Below are 25497 nucleotides of genomic sequence, written 5' to 3'. Positions count from 1 at the left end.
GCTGAAGCTTCTCACACAGCTGAGGCAATCACAAGTGTGTGTACTCTTTGGTTTCCAGCTGTGATGTGGATTCTTGCAAAAAGACAACTAGATCGCTTTCCTAACAGTCAGGACATGGAAAGGATCTTTGTTTTCTGCCAGTGATCTATTTTCATGAAACTTAACAGTGGAAACACACCTCCTTTGCTACATTTAGTAAACACTGAACAAAAATAGATTTCTAGTGATTAAGAGGAGGGGAAAAAAATATACGGACAGACACATTTTCTGACCACACACATTTGAGGCCCCTGTTCTGAAAAACAGGAAAGTGAAAGCAGATTGGAATCATACACCTGTCCTGTACGTGCCATCTCATTCGGCAATGTGCAAGACTAGTGTTTGTTTGAAAGCATATTTAATATTTGGTTTAATCTACTCAAGAAAAGAAAGGAAAAAGACACAAAGAAAAGAAGCTCGTACTACCGCTCGATATCTTTGAGCTCCACACAAGTGCAGATAAGCTCTTGAGGCCTTCTGAAGTATCCACTGCCCTCCAAAGATTCCCAGTCCACAAAGCATGACATTCACAAAGCTGTGAGGAGGCTGTGGACTCATTTGGCAAACTGAGCAATGAGGCGCAGACATGACTTGGACATTTCTACTGCATACTGCACGTAGAGTCTCATTGGTGTGATTGACATGGCCAGGAGTGTATTTTGCAGATGGGGCTGGCAAAGTGTCAGCACCTTTTATTTTCTATTTTTGCCTGGTGTGGACACAAGGGTCAGCCAAGACTGTCTGTTGAAAACAACAGGTTGTTCTCCGCTGTCATCTTTCCAGCCATGCTCAGTCAGTGGTGGAGGGGTCACTTTAATAACAAAATTAAGTCAGGGCCCATGGATTCACTCAGTATCCCAGAGCCTCTCAGCACACTAGTCAGGAATAGGAGCAAGTGAAGGGAAAATTGTGGATCCTGGTTTCAAGATCTGAATAGTTATAACTAGTGTGAAACGCTACTGAAGAGGAATCTTTGTCTAAAATACTCAGACTTCAAGTTTATCTTACTCTGAAGGAAGACATTCAATATGAGCTAAGAAGCTCAACAACTTTTACCATTATAAGGAATGTGTGGAGGCCATTGCTGATTAGCAGCAAAACTATATCCAGGAGATATTTGTTACCATAGCGACCATATTAAGTTGATTCTTTTTTCTGCTGTACAGAGCTGATTTAATTAATTCAGATATGTATAAATAGCTTCCTGTAGGACCAAAACTAATGGCTTCAAAGTGAAGTTGCGCAGGCTTTCTACAACTTTATACAGACAGATGGAGACCCTACTTCAACAGAGTAGTTGGTGTGAGTGCACAGCTTTTAGTGTTATATGGCGCTCAACGTAGCTGTGTGTGTGCTTAAACTCATGCACATGCTGAAATAGGTTGCTGCAGTTGACAGCAGATTAGCGAGCATTTCTGTTTTAAACAGCGTGTTGTGTTTTGATTAATTTTCAAAGACTGGTGAAAATAAGTAGTTGCATCATTAGTCATACTAGGAGTGGTCAGTTGCTTACTCAGAAGTTGCTGTGAGCATGGTGGGAAATATGGTACATACACCTTTGATAGATTCATCTTCCCTTCACTAATACTCAACCTCTGCGGGTCATCCTCTGCAGTCCTTGCTTCCTTACTGTTGTGTATACTGGTACCAGTGAAATTGTTGAAATACTTGCAAGTAATGGTTTAAATCAGGCTTTTTTTTTTTTGTTTTTTTCTGTGAGTGGGTAAATCGAGCATGCAGTGTGTGTAATCACCAACATTTCTGGTCCCTTCTGTAGGAAACTGTCTTGAAAACTTCATCACAGAAAGGTCTTTTAGCTGCTGAGCATCACTGGCATAGAACGTGTGTTCCACATCCATTGACTCTGTGTTGTCCCAGGTGTTAATTCTGCCTTGTAAACACAATCACACTGTCACTTTGGGAGAGAGAGGCAAGAGGAAAAGGTTAAGGGAATTACCATTCCTGCTGCTTTTCAGGGCTTTCATCCCCTCCAGTAGAGCATGGCCTATGCAAATGGGTTGCTCCACATTTGGCATGTCAGGGGGCATGTTGTCCAGTGTCAGGATAGCAGGGAACAGCTGAAACTGGAGGAACAGAGAGGGAAAAGTCCACAAGCATCTTAAAAATGATGATGACACAAATTGCCATCTGCAAAGACAACAAGAAAACTGGCTGTTTCCCTAACACTCTTGCATCGCCTTCATCCATACTCCTCTTCCATTTTTTCAGACCGTACTCTCTGACATTTGACACCTTTTCTAGCTTTCTTCACTGCTGTTGTTTTTAAATGTGGCTTTAGCATTGCAAATTGATTTTTATCTAAGAGTGGGAATCCATGTGGTATCTCTAAAAACAACCCACAAAGTGCTGTTTGTTGTTGTTGTTGTTTGTTTTTAATGCACCCTGATGTGTGGTTCTCATTTTCTCCACCCAGAAATTACATGATCTTTGCTATTTTCTTAGATTGATGGAGACCCAGGCTTGAGGCGCCTCAAACTGCATACAAAGAGGGGATTCAAGAGACCTGATCTTCAGAATTTCCTCTATCACCTGCAATAGGAATCCACTGAAAACAGCTAAGACATCTTCAGATGGTATCAGCAAACTTCCCATAGAAAAATTTAAGCCACGGGGACCTTATCTCTTCCTGTAGGCAAGACCTGATCAGAGAAGTTTCTGGGGCAAAATGCCCCACTTGAAGCTGTGCTGCTGACTGGTAGGCCCATGCAACTGCTGGACAGGAGCAAGGTCTCCTCCTGCATCATTTATGTTGGAATATCCATCAGCTCCATAGTCCTGGTATATGCTTTCCTTCCTGTAAGTTTCCAACTTCTCTTCATTTTTCTGTGTGGAAGTGTTCTGGGAGGGGCAGCAGTGTTTCATTTCCAGGGAGAACCTTTTCAGAGAGGACCAGCTGTCTCCCTGGAGCTGGGGCAATGAACTGGAAAGGAGTCTTGTCTGTCTGCATCCTGTTCCATCTCCTGTCTCATAGGAAGATACACAGCAGCATCACTCACAGCAAGAATCTTTCCAGGATGACTGTTTGATAATGTTCATCTTTTCCACTCCACAGTCCTCACAATAGTTTTTCTCTGAGTAACAGTTGCATCAAACTTTGTTCAATTTAGTAAGAAGTTCAAATAAATAAGATGTTTTTGACCCATAAATTCATGTCTTAAGAGCAGTGATGCCATGACATCTAGCTGTATTTATCAGAGATTTGGAACTTTTACACTCCCAAATAAGGCAACTGATGTGAAAAGAAAAAGTCCTCTCCTCCCCATCTCATCACACCTCTGAGTGAGGAGGGCCTTTTTGTGCCAGAAGAAAAGCCAGATAAAATCAAATGAAGGAGGAAAGGAGAGGCATTTCTCCGCCTGGGCAAAGCCAGAAAAGGACAAGTTGGAGACCACTCACAGGAGGACCCGGGCAATCTCAGAGGGATTAAGCTGTAGTATACTGTACAGAGAAACCAGAGCTGAACCTGGAAACATGCAACTCCATGAAGCATGGTTTCTGTGCCCCTTGTGCAAGAGGCTGTTGTCTGTCAGCTCCGGCATAACCCCATGCACAGTGTTATGACAGCTGTTGGAAACTGTTATGTCAGTGTACCTTTTCAGCCTCTTCAGGAATAGAAGATGCCGTGCTCTTTTGGATTTTTTTAATGCCCTGCTTAGTCTGGATCACAAGCCAGTGAGACATTGATAATTTTAACCACAGACTGCATGAGCCTATTTGTTTATATTGCTGGGACAAACACTTCCAGAGGAAGCCTGTGCCAAAAGTGACTGGAATAACTTCTCTTTCTTAACACCTTTATCTGCTCTCTTTCAGCAGAACATTGCTGCATTATCACTGCTTTCTTAGAAAAGAACCATCTTCTCTGTCTGAAGTTTCCTTTTGGAACTGTTTTATTCCTTTCCAGTAAATTGTAGGGAACTTTTCATAACAAATACACTAAAACTTGTTACAGACCCCAAACCTGCACAAATCCACTGTAATGCCTATTTTACAATCGCATTCTTTGCTTTTCTATCCCTGCTGCTGTTTGATTTTCAAAGAGAAAGAGAGAAGTTAAATATTTATACAGGGGAAAATGAATTTACATAATAAATAAACAGAAAGAAAGCAGAGAAACAATCCCCCCTCCGCTCTTTAATTTTCAGTAACGCTGCATGTGTGCTGTTTCAAAAAGCAGTGTGCCTCCTGCCCTCATCCCAGCTTCAGCAGACGTGCTCTTAAGTGCTCTTACTCCTTTTTAATTCCTTTACATGAAATAAAAACCTCCACTGTGTTTCAGAAATTCAACATGATGTGGAAGCGAGGCAGGTTGTGTTGTCTTGCTTTGGTTTTTGTTTTTTTTTTTTTTTAAGAAAAGAGATGTGTCCTGCTCAACTTCAGTATGGCAAGGAAATTTGATTATCACTTGTGGAAAGGCATGCAGGTCACGTCAAGTGTTTCTGACATGTCTATTTTTAAGTGAAGCTAGAATTTGTATTTTGATTAAGAGAGAGTAAAAATACTTGGACAAGATAAGTCTTTGCCTGTGAATGAAAACTGCAATATGCAAGTTGTGGTCAGGCAGACTTCTATTAGGGATGTGAGGTTTTGGTTGGGTCACTGCCCAGATGTCCTAATATAAAAAAATAAATAAATAAAGGAAACAAAAGAAGCCACACCGTCCTCCCTCCCATTACTTTGGAAGAACAAAATGTGATCAAAGCCACACAGGAGAACTAATGAGAAATTACTTGTGAAAGTTAACTGGAGGTTTTCTTCCTGTTTATTTTAGTCCAGTAGTAAATTATCCGCCTCCCTCTACTTAACTTTTTGCTTTATGTTCCAGAAGCCTGTGTCTCACCCCAGGTCTTGGCTCCTTCAGCTTGCAGCAGCACCTAACTCAACTGGAGACAGCAGCTGAGTGTAGAATGAGGCTGGTGTCTGGTCAGGAGTGGGCTCTCAGCTGAGTTTCATCATACTCTCATGCCTCCAGCAGAAGTAACATTGCTGCACATTCCTCCATGGCCCCCAGCAATTGGCTGGAGCAAGCTGAAGTACTCCACATCCCTTGGTCTGAAACCAAGGGTCACGTCTCTGCGTGGGGTCTGTAAAGTTAGGAGCAAAGTACAGAGCCCAGTTAGAAGCCATTTATCCATGCCTGTATGTGGGGTCAAGGGCTCACCAGAAGTGGAGTCTCAATTTGAAATGGGGTCACGACCAGAAAATATCTGAAAATGGCTAACAAGGATGCCAGGTTTGAGATTTGTTTTTGGTAGAAAAAAAGTTAAGTGTTGCTTTCCAAGCAATTATCATGTGACACTTGGATGGGAGGGCTGCATCGGTCACTGTTCAACTCACTCCTTTTGGGAGCACGGTGGTTCTTGGAAGAAAAAGTCTGAGGATCTGAGTTGTTTCTGCTGAGAGAGATGCTGAGACTTTGCTGGATTCTGTGCCTGTTTAGTCTGTAGCCAGCTCTGAGCTGAAAGGCAACACTTGTGATAATACATTTTCTTCACCATAGAGACAAGTGCACGTCCTGAGGGAAAAACAGTTGCTTTGACATTTCAGGCTGGGAAACCTGTCCTTGACACATGCACAGTCCTGATACACGGTGCCTTGGCTGCAGTACTTACGGCTGTCAGGGAGACTGGCACCAGCCCTGCTCGGAGGCAGCGGTGTGCCAGCAGTGCAGAGCAGCCAGTCCCCAGCAGAGATGTTTGCCCTGGGAAGGCAGCAGGGCACTGCAAATACAATCTCTGTCATAGGAGATCTGTTCCTTGCATTAACTGCTGCGATGAAGCACTTGCTTACACACAGTAACATATTTATGTTAGTAAAAGCCCCACTGGGACAAAGGGAAAGGAGAAACCAAGCTTATGTTGTGCTGTGACTGCCAGCAGTTGCAAACTACACCGTGGCAGGAACTGTGAGAATCATCTGTATTCTCAGACTTCTAGGAGCTGCAGTCTTGATTTGCAGAGCTGCCAAAGACCTGCAGCTCTCCTGCCATCAGCTGGATGGGGAAGCAGCCTTTCTGGAAATGTGCCCATGGGATTTAAAGTCAAGCCCCTGGCTGGTAACAGTGCTTTACAACCAAACGTTGGTGCCCAAAGGGCTAGGCAGCAAAAGCACAGAGAAAAATGACTGGGCAGAGAGGTGACTGTGTTGGAACATATATCATTAGTGGTTTATGGGTGGACTAGATGATCTTAGTGTTCTTTCCAGCCATAATGGTTCTATGATTCTACAATTAATATGAGTGACAACATGAAGCACAAATAAAGTCACATCGTACTTTATAGTCTTACACTGTGGTTCTGCATCCATAGTCACTGTTTCATAACACTGGCTGGCCAAGACTATGCTAAAACTCAATCTTAACAAATGTACTCTTGGCTCAGTGAAGGTGATGGGGCTCCAATAGTAACAGAGAATTCAGTACAGCCAGCTTTACTGCCTGTTTGTGATTCTTCACTGTTATAATTCTCTTTCAGAAAAAGAAGTGCTTATTCACTAGCTGATTACAGAGGTGAGAGGTTATGGGTCCATGAACCAGGGAACACTAAGAGGTGATCCATACATGTGACAGATGAGCAATCATGTCCAAACACAAACTATGCCATCAGTATTACTTGCTTTTAAAGAACTGTTATCCCTGCATTGTTCTCTCTCCTCAACAATTAGTCATTCAGGTCCTTGAGATTCAATAATCCATACAAGCTCATCAAGCAAATCTCACACAATCACAATGTTACATACAAGATTTATAGGACAGAACTGGTTGGATGTGAATGTGGGAGTAATGGCCCATAAGCAAATGTGACATAAAAAGAAGTCAGCCAGGGAAGCAGCCTCCTGAACTAGAAAGCCTAGCAGTAGCGGGAGATGCTGTTATTGCAAAATGTCTTTAATCTTTTGAGGGGAAAAGGAGTCATTTTGTCATAGGAGAAGGAGTAACCGCATAATGTTCATGGTGTTTACATACTAGCCAATGAAAGGCAGTCCCTGTTGAAATCATGTAGAGCTGTATGCATTTTCCTTTTGAATGTGGCATTAAGGGAGTCTGTGCTTCTCTGTTCCCTCCCTCTTCTTTGCCTCCTTTTTTTTCAACAGAAAAAGACCTCACCGACAAAGAGAAAATAGATTGAAAGCTCTTGCATCCAGACTGTTTCAAGCAAAGCTTGAGAGAGACTTTGGCACATAATGTCTTTGACATTATGTTCGCTGCCCTTAGAAAGCAATAACCAAATACATTCTGCTGGCAGTTAGCAACTGCAGCGATTTCAACACAGATGAGAGAAGAGAGGACAAAGAAAGAATATGCTTAGTGCATCCCTTTCACTACAAACCTATGGGCCAGCTGGAATGTTTACAAAGCTCTAAGGCCAGCCAGCAGGGAGTTGCAATAATCTAATTTTAATTATGTGACAAAAGCATGAAGAATCATTTCAAGGGCCAACAGAGGGAAATGGTTGCAGCTTGCCAATATTCCTTAGATGGTAAAAGAAGACAAGTTAACCCACAGAATTTAGTTGTTTCTCAAAAGGCTAAATGGATCTATCAAAACTCCCAGCCTGTTGTTGTTAGGGAACAAGTTGGTTGCCAGAGAAAAAATGAAGCTTTAGATGTTAAAAAAAGTTTCAAAGATGCATCTAGGCAAAACAGCAATACCTGCACTCCTCTTCATAAATAAAAATATACTTCAGCGATGAGAAAACAAAGTCCCATAATCACATTAAACTGGCTAATATGAAATGCAGAGTATATGTGTTGCTAGGAACAAGCTGACAGAGCTTCAGCCTGCATTCTCCAGCCTCACAGCCTTCTGGCAGGATCACAAAAATAAAAGAGCTGTTTTGCTCTCCCTAAGTAAAGCACAGTTAAAAAAGAAGGGAAAAAAAGAAGAAGAAGAAAAGGAAGAAGAAAAGAGGAGCAAAGCTGAAATCTTCCTGCTCTGCACACATCAGAGCCCTTTGGGAGAAAAGGACTGCTGCCTCCTGGCAATTGTAAGCCAGAGCTGACGGCAACCACCCAAATCATTTTGACTCCATTGAGTAGGTGGCCATAGTAAAACATGAGAATGAGTTATATTTCATTTTAATGAACGATTAAATCATGGGGTCTTGTATTAGTGTGTTCTTTTGGGATGCACAGAATCTAAACTTTTAATAGAAATTGTCCTTATTTTACTGTTCTGTAGTGCTTTATACTATCTAATTGTTCTCTTTCATCTGCTGTTGCATGGAGATTTTGTACTTTGGTTTTATTATTGCTTGAGGAGAAGAAAGAGGAGGAGAAGGAGAAGGAAGAGGAAGAGGGGTGAACAAAATTTCAGTCTTTTGCAAAGGCATTATTGGAAATACTGCATTTCCAAAATTAACATTCAATAATGTAACAGTCTCTGGGGCTTCGTGGAAACTTTCAAATAATAATAACATAGAATGATTCAAAGCTTGGTGATGTGCTTGAGCTATTCCTTTTGCCACAGCATCACTTTGATGAAAGCATTACAAAGGATGCCAAAAAGTGCAAGCAGTCTGTTTCTGCTTCTACTCCTTGTTATTCCACCAAGTGAAATAACATGTTGCAAAAAAAAAGTGCATGACTTAGAAGCTCAAGCAAAGTTAACCTTGTTTTCCATGCAGAAAAGCTTCAGTTAAAGTACGTGATCATAATCTAGAGCACTTGCCATTTGAAATGGGAGCACATTGCAACAATATGTATCATAAGCAAACACTAAATGCGGTGTCACTATGTTGGCATACTCCTGTTTCCATCTGGCTATGCAACTTTGCAAGGCAGTGACATCATGGAAATAGGAGTTGTCTCCTGTACAGCCAATGGAAACTTAGGTGAAAGTGATTTGATATCTATTTTGCATGTCCTCAACATGAGAGTGGTTCCTTTCATAAAATCAATTGGGTATTTCTGTAGAGACACTTTAACAAAAGCCTCTACATAAGTAGAAATTATTACTAATAAGGCACAATGTAAATCTTAATTAATAAAGTAACAAACTTAAAACTTTTCTCTACTGACATCCTATACAGCTCTCTTCTTTAGAATGATATCAATGATGACTAAATAGAACTCTGAGTAATTATTCCCCAAAGCACTATCAATGTTTATTGCCATCTGCAAGGTATTTTTCCCCATGATGTGACAGTGCCATTCTCATTCTTGATCAACACTATCATTCAGATTTTTATAACTTGAGGTCTTTTTGTGTGAATCTAAACACTCGTATGTGGGATTTCCTTCCAGTGCCAAATGCTTTTGGCTCACTTTAATTGTACCTTTTTGCATTTGTCTGTAGTAGGATTTAAGGTGTTATGTCTGCATTAATTTGCTTATATTCAAACCATCCCTAGCCAGGTTTTAACATTAACTGTCCTCCCCAGTGACTGTCCACGGCACCTGTGCTAGATGAGTTGAGAGTGAGCTGACAACAGTGTGCTGCCTGTGCATCACTTCTGCTGCTGTTGTTACCAGAGGCTGCAAGGGTCAAGGCAAGATGGGGAACGAGGTGAATAAGGCAGTAATTACTGCTGTGGGGGCTTCCTTCTTCACTGCAGCAAAAGCCACCATCACATCTCCTGAAAGATGAAGCCAGGGTTAGTGAGAGATGCAGCATGATGCTACATTGGGTCATAAAATGCAAAATAAATTCTTTTTGCAGTCAGAAAACAGCCATTAGCCAGTTGATGCTTGAATTCTGTTGACAGCTTTACATGTGTAAATGAGACATTTTTTATTGGGTCCTAACCAAGCTGTAATTTGTCCCTCCATCTTAGGAGTGTGCATGAAGTCAGACTGATGGATTCTGTGCAAACCATTGGACAAGTTTAGGAAGCATGATAGAAAGGAGCGAGGAAAAAATTAGGGGAAGAATTTGGGGTTGCCATCAGCTTTCTGGTTATATAAATGTTTCTGTATGGCTATATATCTACTGAGATGAATAATTCTTCTGATAGCTCTCAAGTAATCATTTTACACTCTATGGTTATTTATAACTGCAAGGGACATTTGCAGTTCCTGGAAAAATTAAAGTCATTTGCCATGAAATTGGCAACCTTGGATGCTACAGACTTTGATAAATAGCCTGGAGTGGAAAAAGCTAGAAAGGGTATGACCTCAGACAAAGTGTCACTTCTGAAACAATCTGGTTTCACTTTTCATTTTAAAAGTGACTCCCTTTCATTTTTACAGTAAGATTTAACATGGAGGGTCTTGAAGCTAAACTCCTCATCCAACTCACATGTTTTTGCTTGTGTTTTCTTCTTTTCTTCATTTATTTGATGCATATCTTGAAGTGAAAAGTCGATTATTCAGTCGGCTCCAAAGGGTGTTCATTTGAGAAGCCAGAACAGGGAACTGAGGTGACTGAGCAAGGCACAGTGGAGGGACTGATAAACTCAGCACTAGCTGTTGGTAGACAGAGATTGTTTTTGTTAAGGGAAGAGGTGGAAATGTCCCCTATCCTTTTTCTATATTTTGTTTTTTAAAGAAAGCTGAATTTGAGAGAGGTTTTCTTAAATGATTAAAAGGTATATATGAGGGCTGCTCTGAAAGCAATGCCCCCTGTTTTATTATGTTGTAGTCACTGTTGAAAAACACTGTTTTGTAGCTGAGAATTTGCTTTTTCAAGCAGTATTATTGTGCTCTTTGTGTCTGTCGTCGTTTCCAAAGAAATATATAGGAGACATTACTTTCAGAGCGACCTGTGTACAACAACCCTCTCCCTACTTCCAAGTTACCTTGAGAATCATGATGTTCTGTTCTAACAGTATACTTTTTTCCCCTTCAATAAGATTCCTTTTTCTCCATGTGGGGAAATGCCTGGAAGCCAAAACAGGTGCCTTAAGAAAACTCAGCTCAAATTCTGAGTGGGCTATCTGGTAACTTCATGGATTGAATATGAGCAATAAAAGAGTACAGAAGTTTGCCCGCTGCTCCATCTAGTGCTTGTGTCTTATAGGATCACAAAATATCTTTTGCTTTTGAATGCTCATATCCTAGGAGAGGCATGAATGTGATGAACAGCTTAGCTGGCAGGGAGCACTTCTAGTCCAATGGCTTCCTAGCTCATGAGGTGTTGGTTAGAAAGTCTTCTCTTTTATTGGCCTCACTTTTGCCTGCCAAGCCCACTATAGAGAACAAGAGTTCCTAAAGGCATGCCAGTCTGCCTTTGCAGAGGAGAGGGGTGACTTTTCAGGATCTCTTAGCGAATAAGTAAAATGTGAGTCTTATCAGTTGCTAAGGTCATGGTGATAAAAGCTCAGTGCTTCTGTCAAGGATTCTAGGTCCAGTTTAATATATTTTGTATTGAATATGACAGTCACTAAAATAGCTCATGTCTATCTGATATGCATCAAATCATATAATTATGTCTCTTGGCAGTGTACTCAAGGGGACACGATGTAGAGAAGATGGACCATCAGATAAGTTAGAAAGGTGAGAAAAGCACAGTTTTGGACATTGTTCGCTCTAGTAATTTAAACAGTGGCCAGGAAGGTTTCCAAATTTGAACTAAACTGTCAGAACAATCTCCATTGGTTCTTACATTTCCCAATTAGTTCTTTCCAGAGCAGCTCCAAGTTACAATTCACAGGTAAATCTAGGTAACCCGTGACAAACTCTAGTCTAAGCAACTCTTAGAGATGCCATTGCCAATAATCATCATTCCATATCATAGCTGGCTTTGTATTTATTTACATTCTTCTGGAATATAAATAGGCTCAAAATAATGGAAGCAGTCCTATCAGCATGTTGTATTGGTCGGGCACTACATGCTGCCACAACACTCTAAAAACTCCTATCTAGAGCAGAAAAACAATTCGCTGTGCTGTCTTTGTAAATCTCTCCCTGCATTTGTTTGCCTCCTTCATTGTCTTCCTCTCACTATCCTCTTTAAAACAAGAACACTTTTTACTGTAAAAGTGCCAGAGAGAAGAAACAGATCGGGCACCTGCCAGAGATGTTCAGTACGAAACGGCCTGCTAAAGATAAAACCCAGAGAAGCAAGAAAGCAAAATATCAGTGAAGTGGGAAAGCGCTGTAGACTGCAAGCGGATTCTGCTCTTCATTGATCTGTCAGGTCTCTATTTCAGAACAAATCACTGCACAGCATAAAATCCCAGCAGAAACATTAGCAGGGTAGCTGGGAGTGAGGGCACTCAGGGGTTACCCAGATGGGAAGGCTGTTTGTACCCTGTTTAGTCCTCACCTCCCCAAGATAGCCTCTATCAGCTTGTTTGGGAATACATCTTCCTAGCTAGCTGCCTCGTGGTGAGAGGGGCTGGGACCGGAGCCTCTAGAGCTATCTGGAGGGATGGCTCCATTAATATCCCTGACAAGATCTCTTTATCCCGTGCCTTCCTAATCTGCAAGACAACAGGAAAAGAGGGGGAATTCACCGAGCAAAACGGAGTCCCTGCTGGGTGTGACTGTTGCTATTTCTACTTCATAAAGTTGTGTCTTTGTTTTATCAAATGCTTTGGTTTTTCAAAAGGAGAAGGAGGGAAATATTTTTGTTATTCCCACTCTAGGAAGGTTTGTGCAGCATTCCAGTACCCACCCTCTCCCCTCCTGAGTCTGGCCCTGTGCTGTGCCTTCTGCCCCACACTCCCCCTCGTGCAGTGTGACCTGGGATCTTCTGTCACTTGGGATTTATTCAGTAGTGGCTTATGCAATCACTAACATCTCTTCTCAGTACTCACCAGTGGGAAGAGAAGTGATGGTTTCTCTTGATGTACTGCCTGAAATCAGAAGTTACCGCTCCTCAAAGGGAAACCAGCACTTCTGACAGCACTTGAAAAGCAGCCAAGTTATTCTGAAACGTCAAATTAATGTAGGAAAACAAGGAGAGGTTGAAGGGCCATGATTCCGATTTTTCATTTAAGATCCCTCAGTACCCCCGAGTACTACAGTCAGTTATTAAACGCGATGTTCTGTATATACAGGAGGTCAGATGATGTTGTGTAATGGCTCTTCCCAGCATGAGGCTTCCTGAATTCATGCCAAAGCATTGCCGTGCAGAGTTTTACCCCCACCATGTAATAACTCTGCTTGGTCTTAGGTACATTTAAAGGGGCAGACAGCTAAAGCACAGCTTGGGTAAAGCTTTAGGGACTTGATTTGGGTTTCATCATTCCAGGTGGTACTGAAATGCAGATGGAGTAAATTAGGGAAGTGCAGCTTCACAGGGGACAGCTGTGAGCGTGCCACGGTGCAGCACTGGGCACCACGGGCTGCTTACAGAGCAAGATGCACATTGAGTTCTTGGTCAGAGATCTCACCTCTTCGAGCCAAACGAGGAAGGCAAGAAAGAGACAAAACCTTACTCCCAGGAGGGGAGTAAACTCTTTGAAAGGGCTGACAATAGCAGGACACGGGGAAATGGTTTTAAGTTGAAGGAGGGAAGATTTAGGTTGGATGTTAGGGGAAAGTTCTTTACTAGAAGAGTGGTTAGGTCCTGGAACAGGCTGCCCAGTGAGGTTGTGGATGCCCCGTCCTTGGAGGTGTTCAAGGCCAGGTTGGACGGGGCCCTGGGCAACCTGATCTAGTAAATGTGTATGTTTGGTGGCCCTGCCAGGCAGGGGGGTTGGAACTACATGATCCTTGAGGTCCCTTCCAACCCGGGTAATTCTGTGATTCTGTGTGATTCTGTGAGGCAGTGCCGAGCAGGGGCTGGCGTCCTGAGGGTGGGACCGGGGCACGGCGGGGAGTTCTGCGGGGCAGGGTGACACCTGCTGGGCATGGGGGAGCGGTAAGAGCCCGGCTCCGCCGACGGCAGGGCTGAAGAGTGGAGAGCTCCGCTCACTGTTATAGCGAGAGGGAACGGAACGGAGTTGTGCTGTGTTTTGAAAGCAAGCACTAGTGCACCTCACTTGTGTTTGTGCCTACTAAAAGTCTTGCTGTTGTCAGATACACACCACGTTTAGTGTTGCTTTTCTCAGGCTGTCCTTGCCGTGTGGTTAATGTAGGAGAGCAGTGTGTTTGACACAGCTGAGCCAGGCTGGAGTCCACAGGTGGTCACAGTGTGGAAAGGCACCTTGCCGACTGCTGTGCTTCTCTGTGTGCCTGTGTCACGAGGCCTTTTGTGCTCCAGGGAGCTAAAATCCTTACCTGGGAAACAGTGGAAGAAAGGACATTGGGTGGGAACAGGCAACTGTTTGTCCCGTCCTTCTGAAACCAGAGGAAAGCTTTGGGCAAATATTAGTGTTTTTCATCTTCATTAAAAAGGAGCTACCATGTCCCCCTATTTTTATTTTTATTTTTCTTAAATACCAACACTGAAGTATTGGTCTCTTCCTAACAAGCTTACTCAGGTGGGATCCCAACTGCTTGAGTAATGAGATGCAATCTCGTTCCTACCTTTAATGTTTTAGTGCAAGTATTATTTATTTATTTAGACTTCCTGAGAGTAATAGGGAGAACCACAATGAGACTGTACAAATAAAGGTTAAGTTTTTCCTCTTTCCTATAGTACCTGGCAAAGAAAGCAGTGGGCCTGTACTGTAAGTGAATTTCCTTGGCTTGGAAGGCAGAAAGGAAGAATGTGTCATCAGGAGCTGGAGGTAAGGAATTAGAAAAGCCAGCATGGCAGGTAGGCATGATTGGTATGGAAGTAAGGATTAGGCATACTTAGAGATGAATCAGAAGGGAATGGTAGGGCTGGTAACAGGTGAAGCGCAAATGCAGCCATTGCTGTTATGCACTAGTTTTGGAAGAGCTGAGTATATTAGATGTTGCATGTATATAGCAGGTAGGGCATGGGAGATTCCAAATTCATTGCTCTGATATGGGAACAGTCCTCTCCTTCCCATGGAGATCAATCACATTCTTCTCGTCCATATGGATAACTCACCTGCACTTTGCAAATCTCAGCCAATTAGTTGTTTTCTCTGCTTCAGTTTCAGTATTTGTACATGCTCTGTATACACAGACGTTCCTGTGGCCTTTTGTTACCTTAAATGTCTGAAGCTCACACATCTCTGCCTGCACAGTAAGTTAGAACTCTTTGTTTTTATGTTTAGGTCTCCACTGTGTTTTACTACCCCAAATCTTGCAGCTGTTCATACTTGCATACTCCTGCTTTTGTGCCTTTCTGTACTCTTACAGTGCCTTTCCAAACTCCTGTTCTCAGCCCTCTAGGAAAATGGAATTCTAGAGGTAAGTGTAATAGAACCGTGTTCACATGTTTGTGCTCCAACTTAGAGACTGGCAGGTCACTAATTTGCCTCTTTCTTTTCTTACTTGTTTTGTTTCCTTCAACTTGTATGTAAAAATGTGGAAATTAGAGTTTTCCAAGGTGAAATAAGTAACCACAACTATCAGTTCAGGATAAATCATCTTCTCAAGCCCTGAGATAAACAGCAACAGGGAGCAGAGAGTTTCCTTCTTTGCAGAATGGCTTAGATCCAGATTGTTTCATTGATACAGTTGTAAGTTGTATCAGACTCAATAGTAAAGTCCTCAGTGTAATAATTTGTGGTTTCTTCTGCAGTTATTTCCTGCAGCGGTACACTTATCTTGCCATGTAAAGGTGATGACTGAGGGGAATCTGTGCTTTCTTGACTTTGAAAATTTGGGCAGTCCTTTTCAGTCTTTTTACTTGTAGCTTGGTGGTCTGTTGCTGGATAAAATGCACTGTGTTGTTGTCTCCTGCATAGTTCCTTTTCCCTAACCTAAAACAAAACAGATAAACCCCAGTGCTTTGTAAAGAGGGATGGAAGTAGGAAGAAGATGCATCAGTCATATGCAGCATTTCTTTCTATCTTCCTACCCAAATACAATTAGGACAACACTCCAGTTAGCACCAAACTTAGCCAATTTACTCTTGAGTCTGTAGAATATGCATTTTTATTTATTTATTTTTATTGCAGGAAAAACTGCTTTAGAAGCTTCCCTTCCTCTGCATATTTTTAGGATGATCTTCCAGGCTTTCAGCAAAATGAAGCTATTAATTTGGTCTTTCATTATCTGAGAGGAATGCAGGATCCACTTGCTGACATTGATTGCATTTTGGTAGTAGCCTGCATGAAACTGCATTAGGCCAGTTTGTAAATGCAGAGGGTTTCACATGGTAAAGCAAATGCTGAAGAATACACAGCAGAATCAGATGACCTGTTTTTTCTCTTCAGCAGTCTTCATGTCCTTTGCTGTGAAATCATTCACTTCCTTGCTTCCAAACCACATTTTTTCCAGCCTAACTGGTGGTTTCTTCGGCATCTTTTTCAGGGCATCTCTCTGTAGAGACATTAAAAGCTTTCAGCAGAGTCTATTTTGATGTTGGAATGACATTTTGCTGTTTGCCTTGCTTGCCTTCTGCTTTTTTTTTTTTTTTCTTTTTTTTTCTTTTTTTCCCCCATGCATAGAAGTGATGGGCTCAGGTACCACAGGAAGCCTGTAAATAGCAACGTGGTAATAACCTGAGTGTTCACTTGCTCAGGAGTGCTGTTGCAATCAGAGTTTCCATTTTCTGGCAAATGATGAGCCTGTGAAGCTTCTAATGTTGCTGTGTACCCTGTTGATGTGGGAATTCAGTAAAGAAAAGGAAGCTGCTTTACTACTGCTCAAGAAATCTAAGGTTTTGTTAGAGCTTCATAATCATAGTACTGCTGGCCTCTGCTGCATGCACATGAGCAGCCCAGTCCTAGATCTCTATTCCTGGAAAGATGTAGTGATTATCTGAGAGGCCAGGAGGATGAAGTCTACTATAAGCAGCATTATAGTGTTGAAGTCAAATCATGGATCTCTGGTTGTTGAAATACATACTATCCTGTTTATAAATCTCCTGGGATTTCTGCTTGCCACACTTCTACAGCCTTAAATAATTCTCTAAGACAGACCTCACTGCCAGAAGTGTTAAATGCTGCAAATTGTATAGAGGGTGACTCATTTAGTGAGATGAAGGTGGAGCATGAATCAGTAGGAAGAAAACCAATATTCAGGGACAGTTGCCTCCCTGTCCCTGCTGGCCACCCTCTTCTGATGGAGCCCAGGATACCAGTTGCTTTCTGAGCTGCAAGAGCACACTACTGACTCATGTTAAGTTTTTTATCTGCCAGAACACCCCCAGGTCCTTCTCTGCAGGGCTACTCTCAAGAATTGCTCCTCCCAGTCTATATTCCTGGGATTCCTCCAGCCCAGGTGCAAAACACTGCACTTTGCTGTGTTGAATCCCATTAGATTCACTCGGGCCCACCTTTTTAGTGTCTTGAGCTCCCTCTGAATGGCATCCCTTCCTTCCTCTGTGTCAAGTGCGCCACTCAGCTTGGTGTCATCAGCATACTTGCTGAGGGTGCACTCAATTCCACCATTGATGTCATTGATAAAGACGTTAAAGAGCACTGCACCCAAGACAGATCCCTGGGGGATACTGCTCGTTACTGGCCTCCATCTGGGCATAGAACCATTGATCACTACCCTTTGTCTGCGGCCTTTTAACCAATTCCTTATCCACTGGGTGGTCTACTTATCAAATCCATCTCTGTGGATGACCTCAACTGACAGCCATGACTTTTCAAATAGGATGAAGAGTGTCTTGGCAAACACCTCAGCCAGCTGCATCAGAACCCTGGGAACCCGTAGCGAAAGCTAACAGCAATGAGAAAGCTAAAATAATTACCTAGTCAGATCTTCTCTAAATGGTAACTCATAGGTGGATCAAATTCCCATAGGCAGCTCCATTTGAGACAATATATTTGAGACCTTCTGGTTACTCTCTAGCTCACACACATCAGAGTGTTTCTAAAGATAGGCTTGGAATAGAGGTACCTGATAGATTATATGCTACAACTAGCCACTAATGAACTAAAGAAAAGCTTAATGTTACTTAGCAGTGGTGAGGGTGAAATTCTGTCACATTGGACATCAGCTAAAATATTTTCAAGCACTGGAAAAAAAAATAGTAGTTACGTTTTAAAGAAACAGAAACAAAAAAAGCCGAAATGCCAAAACACAATTGCATAAAGAAACCTAGATGTCTGCAATTTACGTGGAAGTCCTGGCTCTGCTGAAGTTTTTGGTAACAGCCACTGTTAAAGTTACAGGGGGTAGTTTATCCTGTGGTGTCAGCAGCTCTTTCTGGCTCCATTAGACTAGCCCTCTTCCCCCAAAGAACATTGCTCTCAGAAGTAGTTATCCTTTGGAGTAGTAATGCTTAGAAACAAGCATCTTATCCTTTACTGCACAGAATTCGTTTGGTTCAGGATAAAGTGAAGGAGAAATCAAGACTGAAGGCTTCTAGTGCAGTGGTTTCAGAGTTTTGGCAATGGTAGGAAATCCCAAGAAGACAAGTAATGCTACCACAGCTTAAGGGATGCAGATACTTATATGGAGTAGAATTACACACAGGGAACAAAAGCTCCCACAAAGATATCTCAGTCTCTAATATTATTGTGAAAATAACCCCAAACCTGGGGGTGCTAATCTTCCATAGTACTGTGAAATCTGAGCTCTTTTCATCATTTGTATTGGGAACTGCTGAGTCATGGCCTGACCCTCTGATTGATCACCTGAGGCAAGGACTGGGTCAGCCCCGGGAGAACAGGTGGAGGCAATTCAACTGTGTGACCAGAAGGGCTGGAGCCTGGCTGCCCCTCTCCTAGACCCCATTTAATGGTTGACTGCCAGTGGATAATGATGTCTTTCTGGAGGTTCTTCCTTTTTGGATTTTTCTACTGTGCACCTAGATCCTTGGATACAGGTAAGCACATCTTTCTTGATTGTTTCTCTTCTGCTACAGTAATCTTTATAACAACTGTAATGTACTATCAGAGCTGCACTACTCTTCCAACTATACAATGATTGAAGGTGGTGCTGGACTGAAATTCAGTACAAAGCTATTTATGCTTATGCTTGGTCAATTCCAAAATTTCAGGAGTGAATTTACCTATGTGTTAATGCTTGAAATCCAGCACCACATGTTGTAATTTGGAATGCGTTAGGGTAATAACCCTTTTCTGCTGTCTGTACTCAGTGCATTTAGTTCCTCTATTCATAGGTAGTCTTCTGGATTTTTAACTCTAAAGTAATAAATCATTCTTACAGGAGGCAACACAGGCCAATTTTTCTATGGCTGCTAAGGGAGAGCTAACAGCTAGTGGCAGATTTATGTTTTCAGTTGTAGATTGCCCAGCAGTGGGTCCAGCTCAAATGTGAAATATCACTTGGAAAATCTGGTTTTGTTGGTGAAAAGTTCAAGGCTCACTTTTTAAAAAGCTGTGTTGATATATATGTTAATTAAGTTTTTAATATGGTTGAGAGGAAAAAAAAGACCAATGACATGGGACTCTCCTTCTGCAAGGAGGTGGTATACAGGCAATCTCTAAGGACAAGTAGCTCAGACTGAGCTTCTGTCAGTAAAAGAGTATGTGTAATTTAATAGCAGACAGCTTTTTAAACACAGAAATAAATCCCCACAAAAACAGACACCTGTTTTATGAAGGGGAAAAAGTACAAAAACTGGTCTGCAGGATGTTAACTAAATCCAGCTGTAGAGGGAATATTCCTCTCAGATACTCCAGAAAACAAAAAAATGGCTGAACGAAGTAAAGGCTTTGGAGAAACTGCACTGAGATATCTTTCAGCCCCAGTTTCCAAAATGCTCACAGTAGGAAGTATATTGTGCTGCACCAGTAGCCAGACCATTACATGAGACTTGTTCAGTGCTTTTTATGAAAGCTTCCATGTTACCATAATGTAAGTGGTCAAGGTTAGAGATGAGTAAATGGCATGCTTCAAACTTCAAAGCTACTCAGAATCGCCCTTGATCTGAGCTTGAATTGTTTGTGTTCAGTGTCCAAACAGTAGTAGGATTGTGCTTTGGATACAGCCACAAATGGCATTTAGACTTCTTACAATCTCCTCATGGATTTTCTCCCTCTCACCATCTGTACTTGAAGCCCTATCTGTGAAAAGCAACTGATCCTTAGCACAATGCTTAACAGCAGAGAATGAGCTTGAGTTCAGAAGCCAAAATAAGCCTCGGGTTATTATTCAGAATGGGGGGGGGGGAGGAGAGGAAAAGGTATTTCTTAATACCTGTTCCATATAATTATTTTTAAGAAATCAAAACAACATAACTAGAAAAAAACAAACCTCACATTTTGTATTGGTTTCTCAGTCTGAGATCAAATGCAAATGTAATTATTAATAGTCCTGACAGTGATGTTTCTCATAGTTTTGTGGATTGGAGAAACAAGTTCATGGCATATATTCTTCAGTGAGTTTTTCAAAGAACTAGTCTCTTAATACTGCACCTTTCTCTTCTGTACCCCTTTGAAACAAGCTTGGAAGCTGTAACAACTGAATGAATACCACTGCCAGCTTCTGTTTTATTAGCATCCTCATTATACAGTTTTATATTCAACATCTTGCCTCTAAAATTGTAGAGAAAGTTTGTCTGGGTGCTGTGCATGTAGAAAAAATGACTCTCATGGGGCTCACAAAAGAGTCAGAATGATGTAGCAGAGATCCTGTGTCATGTAGTGATGCTCACCTTGTTTTCATATGCTTCTCCAGTCCCAGCAGTAGTACTTTGGCTCCTGATTATTCCCTGCATCCTCAGCTCCTCAAGAATGTCTGATGATTTTTGTCTCTCTGTTTCTTGTAAAGGCCTTGATTTACTGATGAACCCACTGGTGAGCAGTGCATCTTGAAAAGATGAAAACATCAGAACTTACTGCTTGCAAAGCACTTAAATCAGGAAGTTTTGTTTGAATGCCATCTTCAGTGTGAGCTTTTAATGGAAGAGATTGCATTCTGAGAACATATTGTAGAGAAGACCTGTTTGAGGCTCACTTTATGACTTAAATGCTGTAATACGCTTTGGTTGGAAAACTAGAGTTTGGTTTCCTGGTATGGCCAGTTATACCCAGAGGGCCATATGCATAGAAGCAGGTGCTGAAGATTCGTTAAGACAATATGCTCCCAGACTGAGGCTATGGACAGCTGTTTACAATCAGAGTTCACAAGTGTTATGTGAACTGGTCAGAGAGGACCCATTAGTAGCCTACATTGGCTGTCTTGTGAAAATCACTGTACTCTTCTGTTAAATGAGTGCAAGTTTTCATATGCTTGCACGGTTTATGATTTTTGTTGCAACAGTGCTGCTGCATTTAAGCATTATCACATGCATTCCAACACTCAATCGTGTATTTATAAACAGCAGTGAAGAATAAATCCAAATTATTTTGATAACCCTTCTGAGGGGCTGTTTAATTTCCACTTATTAGACACGAATAAGCAACGAGTAGCTTTACTGCCAAGACCCATCAGGTATTTCAACCCTCAGCTGACAGTTATCCCATCTGCCCAATCTCTACTAGATGAAAATAGAGCTTTTCTGTGAAGAACACTTGGACCAAATCAAAATCACAGTTATTTGCTGTTTTCCCATCTTTTTTAAGCAAAGTGGCTATGGTAGCATTGGCTTTTCTTTAATTTCTGGTTGTGAAACACAAATACAAAACATGGACCATCTTGTGTAAGTTGACTCCCTCTCTCTCCTAAAATAACTGAATCAGTCACCCAGAAGGCAGTGGGGCTCACATGTCAGTGAGCACTCGTAAATATCAGAAGCTGTATACACTAAAGCATCCTTTGGCAAATCAAAGCATGATAAATGGGCTGCATTGATTAGCGATGTCAGTTTGTGTGGGTTTCACTAATACATTCATTCAGGAGGGGGGAAAAAAAAGAAGCTACAGTATCTCTTTTCTGCTTCTTGAACCAGAAGCTTGAAGGAGGGTTTCAAAAGTCCACATTTCCTGTGAAGTTATCTTTTTTAGCAAGGATGAGGGAAGGGAATTCGGCATTAAAGGAAACACTTCATTTCAGAGCAAGGAAATCATATTGTTCAATCTGAAATGAAATGCTTTCATCACATCCTTCTATGGTGTAGGGAGTTAAGTCCTCTTTAATGAATAGCAAACATCAGTAATTACTCCTTTTGTGTTCAATTTGGAATATTTTATTGGAGCCCTTATTTATTATAAAGAATAAATAGCCACTTCAGATTTTCTGTTTCATGTTTTGTGAGATATAAGCTGTTCGTAGCACTTGGAAAGTAAACTAAAGGGGTTTATATTCACTAAAGATAGTATTGCTTTTCCATCAACATCTTATACCAGTATCCTTAGACTACATAAGAGTTTCAACTTAAGTGTTCCCTTGCACTTAAGAAATTTAGAAGTTCTTAGTGGATCTGTGCTTCATGCTATGACAGCTTTGGGAAATTCTAGTGTTTTCTTTATATGACAAATTGTCCTGAGACTTTGCTGTAATCTTAAGTAATAGCATGGCATTTACTCACTGTCTAAACCTGATGCTCGTGAAGAGAATTGTGTTTACCATTCTTTTTTGGGGGGGAGGGGAGGGAAGGAAAGCTTGACTGGAGATCACTAGTGTGGGCAACGTATGTTCCCAGTGTGCTGTGCCATAATCCCTGTTAGCAAGTGCTACCTCTGGAGACAACAAGGCTGAGTATGTTCTCCTGGTCTGTTCCCGGAGTCTGCCAAGAAAAGTATATACCCTTCTGCCTGTTCTGGTAGCGAGAGCTGAGTCATGCTGCAGAACATAACAAGTGGTTAGGAAATACTTTCCACTATGAAGAGCTTGTGGTGTCAAAGCAAGAACATTACTGTGAATTGAAGAGGGCTGTAGCAATAGGCTCAAGATGGTTCATTTCTAGGTCTCTCTTTATGGAGATGATATGACCTTCAACTACTATTTACCTGTGCTTTGTGCATTGCTTCTTTTTTCAGGAGGCGTAAACCCTTCTGTTGATTTCTCAGGGAAGTCTCCTTCGCTGACTTCAAGTTTGTTTCTGTTCTCTAAAGTGCCCCCTGTCCAAGCTGTCCCCTCCTGAGAGGTGGCAGCCCATTTACTGTCAGCGCTGTCACTTGTAGTCTGTAAGAAAGTAAAGAAACGAATGAGAGAGAGAAGTCCTTTAGGGCTCTTAAATGTGTAAGAAGGCAGTCTCTGAAATAGTCCCCTAGACTTGATGTGTTCAGAGTGAAGTGGAAGACGGTGACATTCCTGATACTTACCTGTGTTTTGTCACAGGTTGATGTTTATGGTGATGAAAGGTCTCATAAAATTTTGAAAAGGAAGGAATGACATTAAGCTTGAATATGTCCATAATCCTATTGGCTATATTCCTGTATTGGTTTATTACTACTAAGTGCTGTTTGTACGTTGGACAATGGTCAGGAATTTAAGAGTTTTTTCAAATAAGCACACACTAAGGTCTTAACCTATGTACCTTCTAAGCAAGAGCTTTACATCTCCAAACAGTGTAGGATTAGCAACTGGATATAGCCTTATGACTGAGTTTGGGCTTCAGCCAGTTCAACTGTGCAAACATCACAAAATAAGGCTGTGCTCATGCATTGTGTAATATTTGGATATATACAAGGACTTTGCCTCAATATTTTTTTGATGCAATATTCACCCTGCTGAAGTGATGCAGACTGTGAAAGGCAAATGTTCAGCTGCTGTAAAATCAGGTCATGCGTGTGGCCAAATGGTGAGTTTGATTCTCTGCTGGTTTAAGAGTCATCTGAAGTTAAGAGAAAACACTTTTCATAAAGAGCACCCCAATAGCTTCTGAGAGACAGCAAAACTGGTTCTCTGTGTATGTATATCCTTGTACACTCACATGCTAAGGTATCTTATAACATGCTTTGTACAGAGACTGTTTGGAAGAAATTGCTACCTGGCTTCTGGCTTCATGGTTGTTCTGTAGCTCCTCAGGAGACAGCTGTGTTGCAGCAACCCTGTTAGATGTATTGCAGCCCATGATGAAACGGGGACCATCTGCTTCTCCGTGCTGCAAGTCTGAGTAGTAGTAATGCCCTCATCTCATTGTTGGGAGTTTGGTTATTTGTAATCACCATGGCATCTAACTGTTGCCAGGGCTTGTTGCTACAATAAATAGCACCACAGAAGGCTTTCATGTTGTGTCCTGGCATGCAGAGACCATTGTCTTTGACCACTCTCCTTCGTGTGAAGGTGAGAGGGAATGTGCTTCTTCTGAGCTAGCTGGAGGTGTTGGTCATTGAGAGAATCAGTGAACCTCCTGAGGAAACTCAAATGAAGACACCTGAGTGTCTCCAGCCTCTCAGCCTTTCTTTTTTTTCTTTTAATTTTAGGAATAACATACTGTCAGGTAAAGTAAAATATGCATTACCAGTCTCTAGTCAGATTTCTTAATTATTCCTCATCTCTATTAGAAACTGGGGGGAAAAGAATAACTCCCAATTCTAGCATTCCAAACAGCATGGCAAGCCTTTAAATGAGAGGAGATGTAGTCAGAAAACAGGCTGGCTGTGGTTAAGGGAAATGTTTTAAATGTCCTCTGAAATCATTGTATAATTTTTTGATTACTGTTTGCTTCTGCTCACATCCTTTGAGATAGATGTTAGTAGGAGATGGAAGGGTGGAGGGAACCCAGCACCACAGTTCATGCTTCCAAGATTTTGTAAAAGCAGTCAGAAATATGAAGAGTGCTGCCAGTTAAAGATCATAACTGATTGAGTCTCAGGTTACTTTAGCTGAGATCAACAAATGCTGAAGTTGAAAGAAATAATTATTTTTACAAATAATGAAAGAAGCAGGCACTTTGCATGAAATCAAAGTATTCAAAATACCTTATGCCTGTGAGACAGTATTTATGTTGTGTCCTGTGATCCTGGTAACAAATCAATGTCAGCTTGTGACCTTAGAGTGGTTCATACTGGAAAACCAACTGGAAAACTTGCCTTTTTTTCCCCATGTATGTGGAGACTGAGATGTTTACATGACAAATGAGTCCTTCAAGTGGTAAGGTTGATAAGCTTTCAGAATTAAACAAACCCCAGCACTGAGGGAATGACTCTGGCCCAGGAGATCATTCTGGAGGCATGGTTGCAGGCAGCCCTCTGTGTTTCTGTTGTCTGCAGTCCAAACCAGTCAGCTGGTGTGGCTGTAAAGCCACAAGCTCTTTTGCATGGCAATGAGCCTGAAGTAATCTTCTCTGCCTCAGCATGCCTTATTCCATTGTGCAAAGCACTACACTAAGGTTATTATATGGTTTCTAGGATGTAGCTAACATCTCTGTAGTCATGTGTGTGACCGTGTATACCTACCTGTGCTGGTATCCTAGAGCTGCCAGAAAGAATCAAATGTGATTATCCTGTCTCTTAAGAAATGAGCCTCTGCATTTTTTTTTCCTTCTCTCCCTCCTGGTCTCAATCAAAGGAGACCTGTTTCTTATGTCTACTCTGAACTTGCACAGAACTCAAAGCAACCTTTTGGTGCGCTGATTCATTGTTGTTGCTGTTCTGTTGTTCCTCTCCTACTAGCAGATGTTTGCAGGCTGTGTGTAGTAGTGCTGAAATATAATTGCTACTCAGCGTGTGTCAGGGCGTGATGTACAGGCTGAATTTCTCGTTTGAATTTCTGATTAAA

General features: G+C 41.7%; 1 protein-coding gene and 1 long non-coding RNA gene across 4 annotated transcripts in view; one reads left to right on the top strand and one right to left on the bottom strand.

Moving 5' to 3' along the window:
• LOC146761934 (uncharacterized) overlaps nt 1-25497 on the top strand; it is a 142732-nt gene that overhangs the window by 12430 nt on the left and 104805 nt on the right. The gene's annotated exons all lie outside the window — the stretch shown is intronic.
• On the bottom strand, nt 1815-23935 carry STMND1 (stathmin domain containing 1). Of its 3 annotated transcripts, XM_015854728.3 has the most exons (5): nt 23765-23935; nt 22782-22956; nt 20546-20700; nt 16168-16290; nt 15341-15728 (listed from the first exon to the last, which is right to left on the bottom strand). In XM_015854728.3, exons 1-5 carry the CDS (start codon nt 23846-23848, stop codon nt 15456-15458), a joined length of 810 nt encoding a protein of 269 aa, XP_015710214.2. In that variant the 5' UTR covers nt 23849-23935; the 3' UTR covers nt 15341-15455. The 3 variants fall into 3 exon arrangements, with proteins under 3 accessions (XP_032298396.2, XP_015710214.2, XP_085396368.1); XM_032442505.2 differs by lacking the exons at nt 15341-15728; nt 16168-16290 and adding an exon at nt 1815-2123 and having other exon boundaries at nt 23765-23934; XM_085540242.1 differs by lacking the exons at nt 15341-15728; nt 16168-16290 and adding an exon at nt 16495-16567 and having other exon boundaries at nt 23765-23932.

The sequence above is a fragment of the Coturnix japonica genome, chromosome 2 (assembly GCF_054131305.1).
Source record: "Coturnix japonica strain WE chromosome 2, WE-NBRP24, whole genome shotgun sequence".
Lineage (NCBI taxonomy): Eukaryota > Metazoa > Chordata > Aves > Galliformes > Phasianidae > Coturnix > Coturnix japonica.
Note: the sequence above shows the minus strand (reverse complement) of the source record. Positions and strands in the feature narration are given on the sequence as shown.